We start from the raw sequence: 16,332 nt of genomic DNA on the forward strand, positions 1-16,332 counted from the left end.
AACCTCTTAAACAAAAATGAATTTTCAATCTGTGGCAGGTTGCCTAATCTGAAATTATCACCTCATAACAGGAATATCAACAATTTCTGAAGTATTAGAAAGTACAAAGATATAGGGATAAACCCAAAGAAATCTTTCCAAAGAACAGAACCTTGATTTATGTCTGGACCATGGCCAGGAAGTACTACTCTAAGAAACAAAAGCAGTTACAAATAGAGATTTCCAGATCCCTCACAACGCAGTTTTTTGGTTGCATCTCTTGCCTACAGTTTTATGACAAGTAAAAGATGTCTTCAACTTATTTTCCACCACAAAAAGCTCAAATATGAGATGTTACCTTGGACCAGACAATAGATGGCTTAGGAACTCCACTTGCTTTGCATGGCAATGTCACTGGGATTCCTTCAATGGTGCTGAATATCTGCTGTCCATGCTGAATAACAGGCAGAACTAAAAATAAATGGAAGTATTAAACACATGCAAAATATTTCAAAGCACAGCACAGCTCTTGCAATAAAGTCCCTATACTCAACTACTAATTCCTACAGACAGCAAGGGTTGGGAATTTTCAGCCTGTTCTCTGAACCCTCTAACTAACGTTGACCTGTCACCTCTTCCTCCCCCACTCTCCAGTCTTTTATGACAGAACATGGACCTGTTCATATCAAAGCATGTCAGTCACAGGTTGATTAGTAGATCAGATACACACAGCTTTAAAGTAAATGTAGGTATTTTAGCTGATTGCAGTCATTTAAGGCAGTCTTTATCACACCATTCACTGATGACATTTTAGGCTAGATGCCTGAAACAGTACTGTACAGGATCTATCCTATATAGCACATTTCATGAGAAGAGGCTCAGCATTTTTGTTGCTGAATCAGTTTCTATTGCTGGACAACACTTTGAGAAGAGCAGATTTGAAAGTGAAGAAACAATCACATTACAAGTTCATTTAATCTTTGTTATAAATGCTACAAAGTTGTAATAACTGCACTGATGGTTTCTGCGTGGACTGGGCAGACAGAGAGGAACTTGAATAAAACCACCAGATTACTTTATTAAATCACTAATAAGAGGTACTAATAAGAGAACCTCAATACCCCTCCCTAACGGAGCTGGTCTTCAGTTAACAACAGAAAGAACAGATTTAAGACATGGTCAGACTTAAGGTTGTAATACCAAGAACTAGATCTTTCAAAGACCAAAATATATTCCCTTCTGTCCTCAGGTTCTAAAAAATTCCAAAACCTACTGTGCACACAGAAGACCTTATCAGACACTGAATATTTGTCTGAATTAACAAGCAACAGCTACTGTTAACATAGAACAGTGTTCCAGCACCTTCAGTGAAGCTTAGAATAAATCTTCCCTGATTAATTTAACACATGAGAAACTTTCAGTCTGTAAACCATGAAGTAGATGGGACCCCACACAGAGTTAATGCAAGAATTTACAGCAGAAATACAGATGGGTTACCACAATCCTAACACTTGTCTTGCTGGCAATATAATTTCCAATAGGGCTACGAAAAAAAAAAAAAAAAGGTTTTGCAAAAGTTCTAATTTATTTTAATTGCAATTCTCCCATGAGTTGTGCATGCTTTTATTAGTTATGAAACACACATTGCTTTTCATGGTTTTCAGTAAACTTGCATCTGTTTTGTTAATAAAGCTAAAGATAAGTTTGCACAGCTTGACCTTTCTAGATGTTTCAAAATGAAGATTTTTTACAACCATAAAATGGCGTTATTTTTGTTTAATTTCAAAACAAGTCTCAATTGCTCCATTCTCTCCTGTGCAGTGGACCGTGCTACTTTACAAAGCAACATTACTGAAGAGGAAAACTGAGAAATTAGTATAGCTATAATGAGAAAGCACTAATGAGAGCTCCTGTTAGTAAGATACACACTTTTATCTTCCAGCCAGCACAAAGCAAGACAGTGTTCCTTACCATACACATTAACAGTAGTAGTTTTGTTGTTTGTCCCAGCAACATTACTGGCCATGCAGGTATAATCACCTCCATCCTGCAGCCGAACTCTTTCAAGGTGCAGGCTTCCATCACTGCGAACATTAATGTAGGGATTGGGAACCAGCTGCCAAAAGAATGATGTAACGTGTTGCTAAAGAAAATACTTGCTTGATAATATTTACTTTGGGATGCAGCGCAGCTGTAATTTTACTCTTTCACATTTAAAAAAAATAAAATATGTTCCTGAAGAATTTTACTAGAGCTTTTCCTACTTTCAATCTTTCATAAAAAGTTAATTTTAAATTAGAATTTTAGTAGCACCTTGTATGTAATGCTGGAGTGATATTAACACCTACAGCAGCAACTCTGCTCTGTCACAGCACATATGCAACTGCCACTGGTGCTTCTAGTCATGTATTAAAGCAAGAACAAACTTAGTTGAACTATTTTACTGCACTTTGTAGTTATACCAGTAATCCAGTGTCATTATAGATCACCTCTGATGAGTGCAATGACTTCTTGACTTCTTCTACAAATAGATGACTTTTTTTTGTTGTTTGTTTGTTTTTTTTGTTTGTTTGTTTTTGTTTTCTGTTTTGTTTTTGTTTGTTTGTTTGTTTTTACAGTTATCAGAACCTTCTAAATACTCTTGGCATAATCATCATGTAAAAGGGATCAGCTCTAAGCATACCTTCACCCTCTGAGCATGTTGTATAGACTTTAGTTGGCAGCAGCAACATTTAAAAAGTATCTATTGTGAAAGATAACGAAGACATTTCACCAAAAGACAGTAATTATTAAAAATTACCTGCCCTCTAGCAACATTAAAAAATTCAGAGATTTTTACCAATCAACTGGAAGAGCTCTGCCTAGAATATGCTCAGCAACACAGACTTGCCTTACACAGAGGCTGTCAGAATGAGAAATTATTCCAGTCCTGCTCTGGTCAGAGAAAACTACATTCTTTTCTGAATGCAACTTGCTCCAACACTTTCCTTGGAGTGGAGTTTTTGTCACGTGCTTACAATTACAGGAAACTAGTACTACTGTACAGAAGAATTAGCAACTCAACAAGGAGGATCCTGCCAGTATTTCTCACAGAAGTTACAGCCTGTGTTATTTGCACCTTCACAGTCTAAAGAAAAGGCTGGTGATTCACAATGACAAAAATTCAGCAGAAAACTCTTACAAGTAAAGGGTCTAGTAGTGTCAGGGTTCTGCTTGGTGGCAATAAAAATTGAGCAAGGTCTCCCTGAAGCCACAATTATGAAGGCAGCATTGCACAGCAGGCTGCTTGAGGAAAAAACATCACAGAAAGCATATCTAATGGAAAATGTGAAAACCCACATGAAGACATTTTTGCTACCTTTTTCTTTTAATTACAGCCATGAAGAAAGGGTGCAATTTGCAAGCAAAATTAAAAATTGGGAATCTCAAATTCAGCAATTCAGCTGCTACTAAAGAAATTAAACTTCACTCAGACAACCAGCCCAGGCGCAGAGTGTGTGCAACCTTCCTGTCTGAAAGAGTTATAAACTGACAACGGTGTGCTCTGAAAGGAGAGAGAAAAAATACAAGGTTTCATGCTCTGAGCACTGCATCACTAAGAAAGGACTGCACGGTACAGGGATGTTTACCTCATGTCAAAAAATTAAATCTACAAAGATTTTCTAGTATCTTTATTTTAAGAAATTAGGGAAAAAGAAATACTTTTCAGTCAGCAGGGTTTAAATTCCAACACTTTTGTTATTCTGGTGGGTATTTTCCACTAGCATTCCTATTTTCAGAGTCAAAAGCTACCAGGCAGGAGCTAACAAGAATGCATGCAACAGCTTTGACAGTAAGTAAAATAGAAGATAAAAGGACAATTCACAAATACTTTGGTTCCAAGTTCATTTATAGGAATTCCTATCCCCCACTACCATCTTCCATTCCCTCATCCATGCTTCAGAATTAGCAATTTCCTACAGTGGGCAGAGATCACAGTGAGGCATAATGGTCAGCATGCCACACTTCCACTTTTGTATTTCAAACACTAATAAATTGTCATTTCTCAAGGGGAATGGCTGCAGCCTGAATGACAGCACGTGTGGAAACTCAGAAGCAGCTACTGCCTTACAGATACAGCCACCTGGCTTCTCCTGGGAAAGCAGCAGCTTCTGCTGCATGGTGGTGGTCAGCTGTAATTCAACTCATTGACACCACGTCCTTGTTTCCAGTGAGCCAGACAAATCTCATGAAGCATCTTTATATTAAGCATAAAACCTGTCACTATATTTGAACATCAATTTTTTGAAATTAAACCCAGTTGTCACCATGGCTTAAAATACCAATTGTTGATTTTCTATGCCAACAGATCTTACAAGAAACAAAACACAGTCTTACCACCATACTGTTCCTAATCCATCTCCGGTCTGGAATGGGGTTTCCAGCAAGCAGTACGCATGGCAAAGTGAGCTGCTGCCCCTCAATTACATTGGCTGTGTCTGGACTTATTCCAATCAGAGGTGTAACTTGGGAAAAAAAATAAAAAATAAAAAATAAATTAGAAGAAATAATAGGATATTTTTTTTTTTTAATATATATTCATGTCCTGTCAGTAATGCTACTAGTGATGCAGCAGCATCAGAAAAAGGTCTCCTCGTGCAAGACACTATACAGATACAGAGCAGGAAATTTTTCTGCAATGAAAACCATATCATTTAGACAGAAAGGGGAAAAAAAGTTAGAAAGAAAAAAAATGTAGCGGTCAACAAACAGCATAGTAAGTACCAACATACTTAATCTTAGGACAAAGCATACCAGATAAGGTTCTGGTATCTGAAATGTCAATGATGAAGGCAGGGAAAAAAAAACAAATTAGAATAGCATAGGAGAGAAAAGGAAGCTGAAGGAATACACATACAGTGATCCTAAGATTAAGGAATGGCAGCAAAGAGCTGCCAGTTGAAACTGGATCCAGTCCAGCATTTTCCTGGAAGATCATGTTCCTGTGGATACCAAGTTCATATACCATTTTTCCTTACCTGGGCAAAATACTGAAGAACAAAAGTAGCAGTTTTGGTGAGCACAATAAATAAGCAGTATTTTCCTCTGGGCATAAAATTTTAAAGGCTTAGAACTGAGGTCAATAGCACAGCAGAAAATTCTGTGTAATGCAACAGAACAAAATCCTGTGCATGTGCTTCATAAATTACTTTTAAATAATGGGAATTAATTAACAATTTTAAATAGGTAAAAACATCTCATCTATCAAAGATTATTAGTATTACAGATTTCTACCACATGTTTTAGGTTAACAAATGTTTTCTTTGATGGCAGACAGATCCATTCTAATCCTCCCACAAATGTGTACATTCCATCGCATTATTTTTCCTTTTATTGCCAATTGCCCAACAGAGATAATAAACAACTCCTTAGTAGCACAACTCTTGTCAAAGCTGGACATTTATTGTCTTCTTGGATCACTAAGATTCCTTTCCAGTTATATCAATGCATTGGCCTAAGCAAATTCATTGCTGCTTTTTTTTTGTTGTTTCCTTTTTTTTAAATATGAATTAAATGTCAGAGAACCAATCATTAGCATTCAGCATTATAGTGATTTTTTATTCCTTAATCAATTTATTTAGCAATAAGAAACAGGACACAAGATAAATAATTTTTAAGGTCTATGCTATAATATGTAGTTGGAATTCATTCAAATTATTGTAGCCAGTAAAAAAACAATGTTCTAATGTGCAAAATTCACTGAATTAATTATAATCTTCCATGCAAATGTTTTCTGATTCAGTTGTTGTGGCCGACTACACATGTAAATGCAGCTACAGATGCAAATATATAGTTACATGTATACCCCTGTTTATGTACATAACCAATAGACATCCTACATATCGTAAAAACACCACTGACTGCCATCTACTCCAGTATATTCCTGGTATGGAAATGCTGCCACTCTTTCCTTTCAGGGATGTCACTAACACCAACCAGTCTTACCCAGTCCAGTTACTGTGATTGTGGCTGGCTGTGACTGAATCCTTCCAAACTGGTTTTCAGCCTCACAGATATAAGTTCCTTCATCACTGACCCACAAATCTAGAGGGGAAAACAAACAAACAAAAACAAAAGATGAGATTGCAGCAGTTGAAACGATACTGAGAAGTTTGCAATACACTAATACCTTATCCTTTTACCTTTCATTTTAAATATTCTCTTTTTGCTAGATCATTCCTTCTGTCACGAAGCAGGGAAACAATGACTATATAAGTGCTTCAGTGAAAATGCATCGCACAAATATGATACTTTTCATCACTTATATGTTGCATATACTTTAATACTGTATACACTACTGCGTATAAATAATATATAGTAGTTATTTACATATCCACACATACATATACAGTGCATTTTCTGTGGTATACTGCTTACTACATACAGCATTGGGTGTCTGTATTTGACTAGATACCCACATAACACATGAATTACTGTACTGTACAAACAGAATATGGGAATTACTTTACCCACCCTGATTATGTCTAGAGAGGAATAAAAGATGATTAAGAAAATAGGATAACATCATTTAGTCTATGGGTAACCGCAGTGCTCCAGATAACTGAAATTGCAAAGACACTCACAGAATTCTTAATTATTACACAAATTAGGACTTGCCTAAAACAGGAAGTTTAAAAACGCTTCTTAAAATAAATTATTATTATTATTATTATATCATCATCTGTGGCTCCTCAGTATCAACACAGACAATGACCCACATTTATTTAAATAAAAGTGCAATTGTTTCTATGAAGAAGAGCAAAGGCAATGACCACTCAAACAGAATTCACAAACTCATGGGAAAACGATACATCTCAACAGCAATGAAATGAGTATCAGAAACACAATCTCTGACAAAATACAGTATTTTTAAAGAGGTAACAAATTTATATAGTAGCATAACAACTTAAATGCATTGTATATATCATATTTCCCTTCGGCACCTTTTCTTCATAAAGTTTAGTCTACTTACTATTAATTGATAGAGCTCCTGTTCTGAATTGACTGATGGAACTAACAGCAAATGGTCTCGAGAAAAGGGAAGCACCATTCAGCCGCCTCCATTTAACCTTTGGTTCTGGGTAACCCTGAACATAGCATGGCAATGTGATATTTGAGCCAATATTAGCAGATTCATCACTGGGTTCTTGCGTAAAAACTGGGGGAGCTGGGAAAGAAGACAGAAGAGTACGGAAAGTGAATCGAGGTTGTAACACGACAGTAAAGTTCTGCTTGCACTACTGATGACCCACATTTATCTACCATTTATGTACAACAGATCCTAGCAACAGACTCCCAACTTCAGTAACAGAACACAAAAGCAGCCTTGTCACAATACTTAGTGATATTGAGGAGGTCAGAAATGGACTAAACGTTTCAAAATAATGAAAATACAGCCATCCCTTTCAATGTGAATGCTCAAGAGTTAACACCGAGTTCCTCCTCTCCTTCAAACAGTTTTGCCCCTTGTTTCAGAAAGTATACATGACTGACAGGAACATCCATTTAATGGGGCATGACACATCAGGCCACAAGCAGTTAGAAAGACTTTTGAAAAGAGGACAGGAAGAACTAAGTTACAATAAACTTACATAGTAACTCAAGTTGTTATATTGTATTCTCTACACAAGAATACTACAACCTATGTTAGGTTGAAGTTTGAACAGTTTCCTCCTTCTCTGGCTCTGTCTTCCTCCTCAAAACTTTTAAGCTTTGCAAAAGAAGAGTGAGGGTAAGTCGAGAATCCAAATAGGACAAGGCAATTTAGCTCAGTGAACACCACCAAAAAGGAGTTCCCAGTACATGCAATTATTCAAGGACTTGCACACACATATTTAAGAGAAAAGCTCAAATAAATAAGGCACTACAGCAAGCTACTTACAGCCAACATCCAGTGTTATCTTTGCAGAAGCTGTCCCTGCATCATTCGTAGCCACACAGGTATAATCACCTGCATCCAGATCTTGTGTTTCCTGGATCTTCAAAAGACCCCGATGAGAATCAATAATGAGAAATGCTGATGGTCTTAACTCTAAGTCACCTAAGTTCAGACAGAAAAAAAAAAAAAAAAAAAAAAACTGAAATCTAACAGGGTATTTACCAAAATTACTCCTACTGAACTGTGTCCAAATTTGGGATTAGTTCACAACTCGACTGTATTCATTCAGTAGATGAATACTCTGATTTTCATTCAACTCAGTGGGAAAATTCATTCCTGCGTTAGACACAATCTCATTTTATTTGTATCTGTTTTACAAGGGAAATATAAACTGAAGTAGCTTTGGACAGAGATCACCATTAGGATAGTATGCCAGGCTGTACCAGAGACTATTTGTGGCAGCCACTTAATTAGAGACTATTTATGGCAGCCACTTGTCTGCCAATTCCATGCCAAGTTGGAAACTCTGTAAAACCTAGAGAACAGCTCTGCTACATCTCAAGCTCAGCAGGAGCCATAATACTGCTGTGTAACACTCAGAATTGGCCCACACATTGGAAGATGTTTTGTGACTTTTGTAGCATATAGCTAAGCATGAAGCATAAAGCATAAAGCATGAAGCTTAGTTAAGCACAAATGAGGCACGGCTTTTTCTTTTTATTTATGCTAGGGTAAGTTCATTCACTGTATTTAAACAGGAGAGAGAGGTTAAGTGCCATATCTTCTAGATTTAGAGAATTTCACAGGTCAGTCACTGGTTGAATACTACATACGCTTTTGAGAAAAATGAAGTCCCTTCAAGATCATTGTTCTAAATATTGCTGCTAAAGTAAATAAATCAAAGAAGTGCACCTTTAAACCATTTAACTTGGGGATGTGGGATTCCGGTTGTTTTACACTCCATAATAGTTGTGTCTCCAAGAGCAACCAGAATTTCACTCTGAACTACAGTCAATGTTGGGCCCTCTATAAAGAAACAACAGAGAGAAAATGAGTTCCTCATCTAAAGCATTCACCATTATTAAGACATAAACAATGAAAGACTTAACTTTCTCTTGGTATACAAAAAATATTTGCACTAAAAGTCAAACAGGCTTTAAAATCATGTGAGGTGACAGATAAATACTAGGTAACAGGAAAAAAAAAAAAAAGTAGAGTTTGGAATGTCAGAACACCTGGACCTTATATAGAATATGCAGGAATAAAAGGAAAGAATTGGAAGAGTTTGACCATTTAGAAAGTAAAAAGCTTCAAAGCCTTTATCTCCCTCTTCAGCCTAAGTTTGGTCACTAAGAATTTTAGTACTCAATTAAAATATGGGGTAGTATTTAGAGGACATGATTTGGACTAGGACTCCAGATGGCTAAGCACACTACAGGAATATACAGAAACATGATTCCATCTCCAAAGACCTACTCAGTTTTGCATGCCTACCCTACATTAGTATTTATTTATTTATTTATTTATTTATTTTAACAGCATAAGAAACAGAAAGCCACTAATGAATCCTAACAATACTGTTCAGATTTTAACAGAAAACAAAAGGGGCAAATCTCTCCAGAGCTTTGGGAAATTTCTACAAATATGAGCTGCATAGTACTGCAAAATAACTGTACCACCCTGATGTTGTATTAGTTTGCTTTTTTAGTTTCACTACACTACTTCTATTACTTACCAATGTATGTAAGGGTGGATGTCTGTTTCTCTGTCCCAGCTGAGTTACTTGCCAAGCAACCATAAACTCCCTCATCTTTTGGAATTGCCTTTTTTATGATCAAGGTCCCTTCTGGGGTCAGCCTGTACCTGGAAATACATAGGGGACCAACCAAAAAAGCTAATTAAAAAAGAAAGTGTTACATCTACACTCCATGCAACAACAGCAGCATGACTAGATGGTTTACAAACAGGTACTGCTTTTCCTCATGATAAACAACATAAACAACTTGGTATTATTATTTCTACTAGAGGAAATCAATGTACATTATGAAGACAATTGAGTTAAATCTTGTAAAAAAACATTCCCAAAGCATTCTCCTGGAGAAACTGGCTGCTCAAGGCTTGGACAGGTATACGCTTGGTTGGGTTAAAATCTGGCCGTGTCCCCAGGCCCAAAGAGTTAACGGAGTTAAGTCCAGTTGGAGGCCAGTCACTAGTGGAATCCCCCAGGGCTCAGTACTGGGGCCAGTTCTCTTTTATACCTTTATTGATGATATGGATGAGGGGATCGAAGGCACTCTCAGTAAGTTTGCAGATGACACCAAGTTAGGCATGAGTGTTGATCTGCTCAATGGTAGATCTGCAGAGGGGTCTGGACAGGCTGGACCAATGGGCTGAGGCCAACTCTATGAGATTCAACAAGGCCAAGTGACAAGTCCAGCATCTGGGGCACAACAACCCCATGCAGCGCTACAGGCTGAGGGAAGAGTGGCTGGAAAGCTGCCCGTCAGAAAGGGACCTGGGAATATTGGTTGATAGCTGGCTGAATATGAGCGGGTGGTGTGCTCAGGTGGTCAAGAAGGCTAACAGCATCCTGGCTTGGATCAGGAATAGTGCAGCCAGCAGGACCAGGAAAGTGATTGTCCCTCTGTACTTGGCTCTGGTGAGGCCGCACCTCGAGTACTGCATTCAGTTTTGGGCCCCTCAGTACAAGAAGGACATGGAGGTGCTAATCACAGTATTTCTAGTTCAGAGATGAGGTAATAGAAATTAAAGAGTTATAAAGATGAAAGTTGTGGTACTATTTCCTAAACTTGCAGGCTCCTGTGGCAGAAAGTCAGAATATTTCAGCAACCTTCACAATCTCTTTCTCATACATGAAAAAGGGGGAGAGGGAGAGGGAGAGAGAAAGAGAAAGGGGGTGAGAGAGAGAGAGAGAGAGAGAGAGAGAGAGAAAGAGAACTTAACTCCTACCTGTATGAACCAATAATAAACATTTCATTGTGTGTCCATACTACTGTTGGCTTTGGATAACCTGTTGCAGAACATCTGATAGACACTTCAGAGCCTTCTGTAAAAGTCTGATTCTTAGGCGAAATGACGACCCTAGGTGGTTCTATTAGAAGAAAAGAAAAGCAGCAATTAAGATCGATTTTGTAAGCACTTACACATTATAATAATCATTTTAATTCTGCTTCCAAACAGTTCCATAGTGAGAAAACAGTCCTGATAAAGGTCACATGATTGTTTCCCTACAATTGCCTCCACTTAGCACAAATAATGACTGTTAGACACACATGAACTAACTCATAAGGTCAATTACTGTACAGGGCACAGACAAGAACAGCAGAAGACCTCAATCCCAGTTGCTATAGGCTGATTTGTCCCGCAGGGCATCTTACTGCATCTGAAAGCAAGTTTGCCAAGGAACACAAAAATATCTTTAAAATTTATCAAATATATATATATAGTTTTAAAATATATTAGTGGTAACATCAGCATACAAGCCCTGAACATACTGTTATTTAACCTTTGTAGTATACTTTCATTTCAAACAATTGCAACATGCTTTGGATTTCATGATTAATTCACATCTGTTAGTATTTCATGAAAACCTATCTGCAGGCCCCCACCCCACACATAAAGCCCCTCTGTTGAGAGAGGGCAGGAGCTGTGCTGAGGAAGGCTTTTGGCCACGGTCTGGCAGCAGGTGCTGTGGGGGAGCAGAGCCAGTGCCAGGATCCGTGGCCTCCGCTTTCAGTTACTGAAGGAACGTGTCAGTGTGTCAAGGATCCTTCAATCCTTGTAAAAATGCATGCAAAACCACACAGCCACACTGCCAAAGGCAAGGAAAAAATTAAGTAATAAACAGCAACTAATTTGCACACAGATTTGCAAAACTAAACACAAATGCATCTACATACTGCCTCATCCTTTTCTTTCTCAAATTCATGGTGTTAAGGTCCCCCAGTTTCATTTTCACTTCTAGAGGGGATTCTGCAGGGTCCTGAAAAGCCTCTCTAGCATCTCGTGAGGGTCTGAATCCTCCAGAACCCTGGATGAAAGGCACCAGAGGAAGGCAAAGCCGCAGCGTCAGTAATACCGGGATCAAATCCAGACACGAGGGGGTAGGGAAAGGCAAGAAATGGATGCAAGCTACAGGATTGTCCTCAAGTGATTGAGGACGTGCACAGCTTTCTCAGCTATTTTTGTTTTGTTTTAAATCCTGCCAAGAAACACTGGGAGATATTCTGCATGCTTTGGTCTTAAGGCTCCTGTTGATATTAGGAAGCTCTTTGTTTCAGATAGTTACACACTGTGCTGTGACACTGTTCCCCACAGTTATTGTCACACTGCAATAGCACCAGGCGAGCAAAAGAAGGTGCAAGTAACATTTAATATGCAAGCTATTAAATTAATTAAAAGAAATCAACAGACACAGCTGTAATACTCAAGCTACCACCTAGGCCACCCAAGGCCACAGTCAGCACTAATTAACCACCTGGTTTTCTTGCTCAAAAGCCAGCTAGGGGCACAGAATTGGCTTTCTTGTATGGCAGGACAATTTGATTAATTTTGCTTTGCTGTTTGTACCAGAAAGGACAAGATCCATGGGCAGGAGAAGCACAAGCTCCTTACCACACTCATCCCATTCAAGTCTGTAGAGATAAAAATAATATATATACATATAGCCTTTTAAACAAAGATCACATGTGATTTTTCTGAAGATAATGAAGGTTGGTGTGGAGACTCCAGGCTCTGAAACACTCACAATTGCACCTTTCCTTGGTCCATTTAAATCATTAGAAGAAATTTAACTTAACATGAATAAAAGGACAACAAATGCCAAATTTTTCTTTTATTCAACATTAAAAAAATATTTACCACCATTTATTAGCAAAAAGCAAACAGTCAATGACAATAATTGTCATTACTTTCTGCATCTTTTTTCCAACAGAAGCTTTTCCCCCAAGCCTCGCTGTAGAGGATATTTGACTTAACTATTACTTGTATCAATATTTTTTGTGCCGCACCCTCAAGGTTATTTCTTGCCATTTTTGCTAAGAGCATCTTTTAAAAGCTGAAGGATTCCAACTGTTAACCTGACAAGTAATGTCCTAACAAGGCTGATTAACTATTTAAACATATTTTAATCAAAACCAACCATGTAATAATGCAATCACTTCAGAAGTTTGCATACACTTGCTGCAGAATTTTTATTTATTTATTTATTTTTACAAGGATTTGATTTCCATCAAATGTCACTTCCTCAGAACCTTACGCACACGTATTCTGGCCAAGAATAGACAAAGCCCCTCCCCTGGGCTCTTCTCTGGCACTTCTCTGTCATTTCTACTCATTCTCATTAGCAAACATTAAAAAGGGACTGGACTGAGCTCCCTGGGCTTCCAATTACCTAGATGCTGCAGGAGCAGAATTTTAGCACAAAGCCCTGCTTTTAGTAACACAGCAACTGTAGTCCTGCTGTGAAATATGAGTTCTCTTCTCTACTCCTGTGTAACCACAGCAGTGTCTACACATTCTTGTGTTACTGTGAGTTTTATAGATATGCCTTAACTTTTCCATGTGGGAGCACATAGATGGGATTGCTTGGCTTTGACCTCAAACTTGCTAAAAACCTACAGGTTAGTATCAGGAGTGCACACTGGAAGGCAGGGGTGGGGTGGGGTGAGTGGAATCTCATTGTAATAGCTATTAACATATGTCAGCAAGCGAGACAAGACAACGGTTATGCACATACTGAAGAACTCTAGTGGAAGCAGATTTCCACTTTGATGTCAGTTCAAGCACAGAATTCAGGTTATGTCCTATGCCATGAAATAATACATGCATACACCACCTCTCACTACACACACAAAAGGAATCCTCTCTGCTTATCTGATTTCTATTATTTATTTTGAATCATGTTTCAGCAATATGCATCGGAATTAATATTTGATACAGTATTTTTCTACTTTTGCTCACTTACAAAGCTTCCTGTTTGAATGGAAGCTGAGAACAAATTTGTTACAGCAGAAATAAAGATCAGAACATTAAATGCAAATAAATATAAAGCAGCCTTCAAAATTAGCCAACCAGCCAGACACATTCATCTGTCCTTCTGGCGTCAACCAAGTGAACCTAATGAAAAAGAAATATTGTCTTTGGACATAATTATCCTACCCCATTCACTTGCCAGCCATCTCATTTAGCTGCCACTTTCCCACTGTCCCCTCACCTGCACACCCATGCCCACAGAGATGTGCAGATCATCCTGCATCACCCCTCACCCTGGCACTCTGCGCAACACAGTGGGGAAACACCCAGTCCGTAACTGCCTATGCACTAGAGAAAGATAAGATAATTCCCAAAGCTCCCAAGCACAAATTTAACTTCTGTGGGGCAGGAGGTGGAACACCACTTGGGACCCCGTTGATTGGCCCGGAGGGCACGCAAGCTGCAATGTCAGCAGCTCCAGCAGCATGCCCAGGCTGGAACAAGCCACTCTGCTTCAGAACCAGCCTTGCAGCGTGTACCATGACACCACGGCGGTGTGCCAAGAGGTGTGATGGGGAGAGGAGAACCCAACCCATTTGCTCTCTTACTCAGAGGGGCTGCTTCCCAAAAGGCATGTGGATGTGTGCTGTCACCATGGCTTCTCGCCGAAGTTGTCTCTCAAAACCTCTCTGCACTTCCTTGTGATTTGGCATTCACTGACCAAATGCATACTCTACTAGAAAACATTAAGTGCATGATTTTAAGTATTCACCAGTTGTGAACGAGAGGCCAACTAAGGAAACATCTAACAACACACGTACCACAAGCATGGCCTTTACAGTTCACAGTCTCCTGTGGACTTCCCTGCAGGAGAAAGGCATGGAGAATTAAAGAGAATGGATTCTGTCCTTCTCATGTCCCTGTCCTGGGTTTGTGCTCAGCCCTAGAGGCTGGTAGAGCTGAAATGAACTTGGTATGCAACTTTATAAACCCAAAGGAGGCAGGCCTCCTGCTCCAGCAGAGCAGCACCAACAAGCTGCAAATAAACAAGCATCATCTTGGAAAATAGCATTTTTCAAAACAAGAAATAGGGAATTAGTGGATACTTCTCAGGGGATGTGTCCCTGTCTTCACTGGGCAGATGGCACACTTCAAGCACATCCAGACTGAATTTGTCCATGCTCCTGTGAGCAATCTATACCGAGGACAGCACGCAACCCTCCTGAAAGAGGTACCAATGCAACACTTTTCTTACAGCTGTGGGTACTATACTTAACAGCTAAACTAATCATTTGCCTGTGCTTTTTACAACTACTGCAGTAACAGAGGCCAAATACCCTGCAAGAAGCTAGTTCCCATGGGATTTGCAGGGAATGCAATGAGCCACAGGTTTGGGTGGGTCAGCATAAATCTAGAAATGCTGATTTCTAAATTTGTTTCTGCTCCTTCAAATCTCCTCTTAAAAATTCTTCTGAAGAGATAGACTTTCCATGAGAAAGCAACTAGAAAATAATCTCTCTCATTTGATGTCATGCGCTTGCTCATTAAGATGCATGACACTTAACACATCCTTTTTTGTTTAATGCCTGAATTTTTCATCCTTCATCAAGTCTGAACTCAAATTCGTTGTAGTAAGTACTCTCCCTACTATGCATAACCTGAATATTACAAAAATTACAAGAGATTAATCATCACTTATTTAGCTGAATTTGTAAGAAATGATACAGAAGAGACTTGGAAAACCAAAAGATATATTTAGCTGGATGAGAAAGCTTTGTTTGTCCCACTTCTGCACTGATCTATAGAGGATATCACAAAGGAATTTTAACAAAAGAAACACCTGGAATAATAAGTTCAGGCCAAATCATAAAAATAAGCTATCAGCGACTGGTCTTATAACACAAACCTTTTTGCCCCATCAGCTCCCTTTCTCTGAATGCAGACAAAAACCTCTTATGAACCACAGCACAGGGAGCAGATGAACAAACTTTGGGACTCCAGCTGATTTTCCGGACCTACAGAGAACTTGAGAGGGGATGCTCGGACAGTTCCTGACCCTGCCGCTAACTTGCTTCTCCTGCACAGGAAACTTGCTTCTGAAGGGCAGCTCACTGACCTCCTCTGAGCCTGCTGTGAGTGGCAATCAGCACCTAGCAGAGGGATACCTACTGATTCATCTTTTTTTCTTTCAGACAATATTGTCTTTTGCATCAAAGAAGTGCTGAAAGTTTAACTGCATTTTACTTCCTTCCCTTTTAGAGCAGGAAGTGCTACGGTGGTAACAGGTTACAAGTCCAACCTGTTGAGAGGAGTTGAGCCATTCACTCTGTGGATCCATCTTGTAATAACGTCCAAAACTGAGGGTGTGCTTTAGAAGTCAGAGCAGTGAATCAACACCAATACAACCCTAGGAGGCCCAAGAGACTGTATTCCTCAGTATC

The 16,332-nt window shown here is 38.9% G+C and overlaps 1 protein-coding gene across 4 annotated transcripts in view; it reads right to left on the reverse strand.

The window, feature by feature from the left end:
- HMCN1 (hemicentin 1) overlaps nt 1-16,332 on the reverse strand; it is a 213,607-nt gene that overhangs the window by 112,750 nt on the left and 84,525 nt on the right. For all 4 annotated transcript variants that reach the window (XM_084527348.1, XM_084527346.1, XM_084527347.1 and 1 more), the window contains exons 12-20: nt 10,868-11,009; nt 9,633-9,760; nt 8,810-8,923; nt 7,901-8,059; nt 6,992-7,186; nt 5,965-6,063; nt 4,357-4,484; nt 1,951-2,095; nt 338-450 (exon numbers count right to left, since the gene is read on the reverse strand). In XM_084527348.1, the coding sequence (XP_084383474.1) occupies nt 338-450; nt 1,951-2,095; nt 4,357-4,484; nt 5,965-6,063; nt 6,992-7,186; nt 7,901-8,059; nt 8,810-8,923; nt 9,633-9,760; nt 10,868-11,009 (1,223 nt within the window). The remainder of the gene's footprint in view (nt 1-337; nt 451-1,950; nt 2,096-4,356; nt 4,485-5,964; nt 6,064-6,991; nt 7,187-7,900; nt 8,060-8,809; nt 8,924-9,632; nt 9,761-10,867; nt 11,010-16,332) is intronic.

The sequence above is a fragment of the Aythya ferina genome (genome assembly GCF_964211825.1).
Source record: "Aythya ferina genome assembly, chromosome: 8".
Classification (NCBI taxonomy): domain Eukaryota; kingdom Metazoa; phylum Chordata; class Aves; order Anseriformes; family Anatidae; genus Aythya; species Aythya ferina.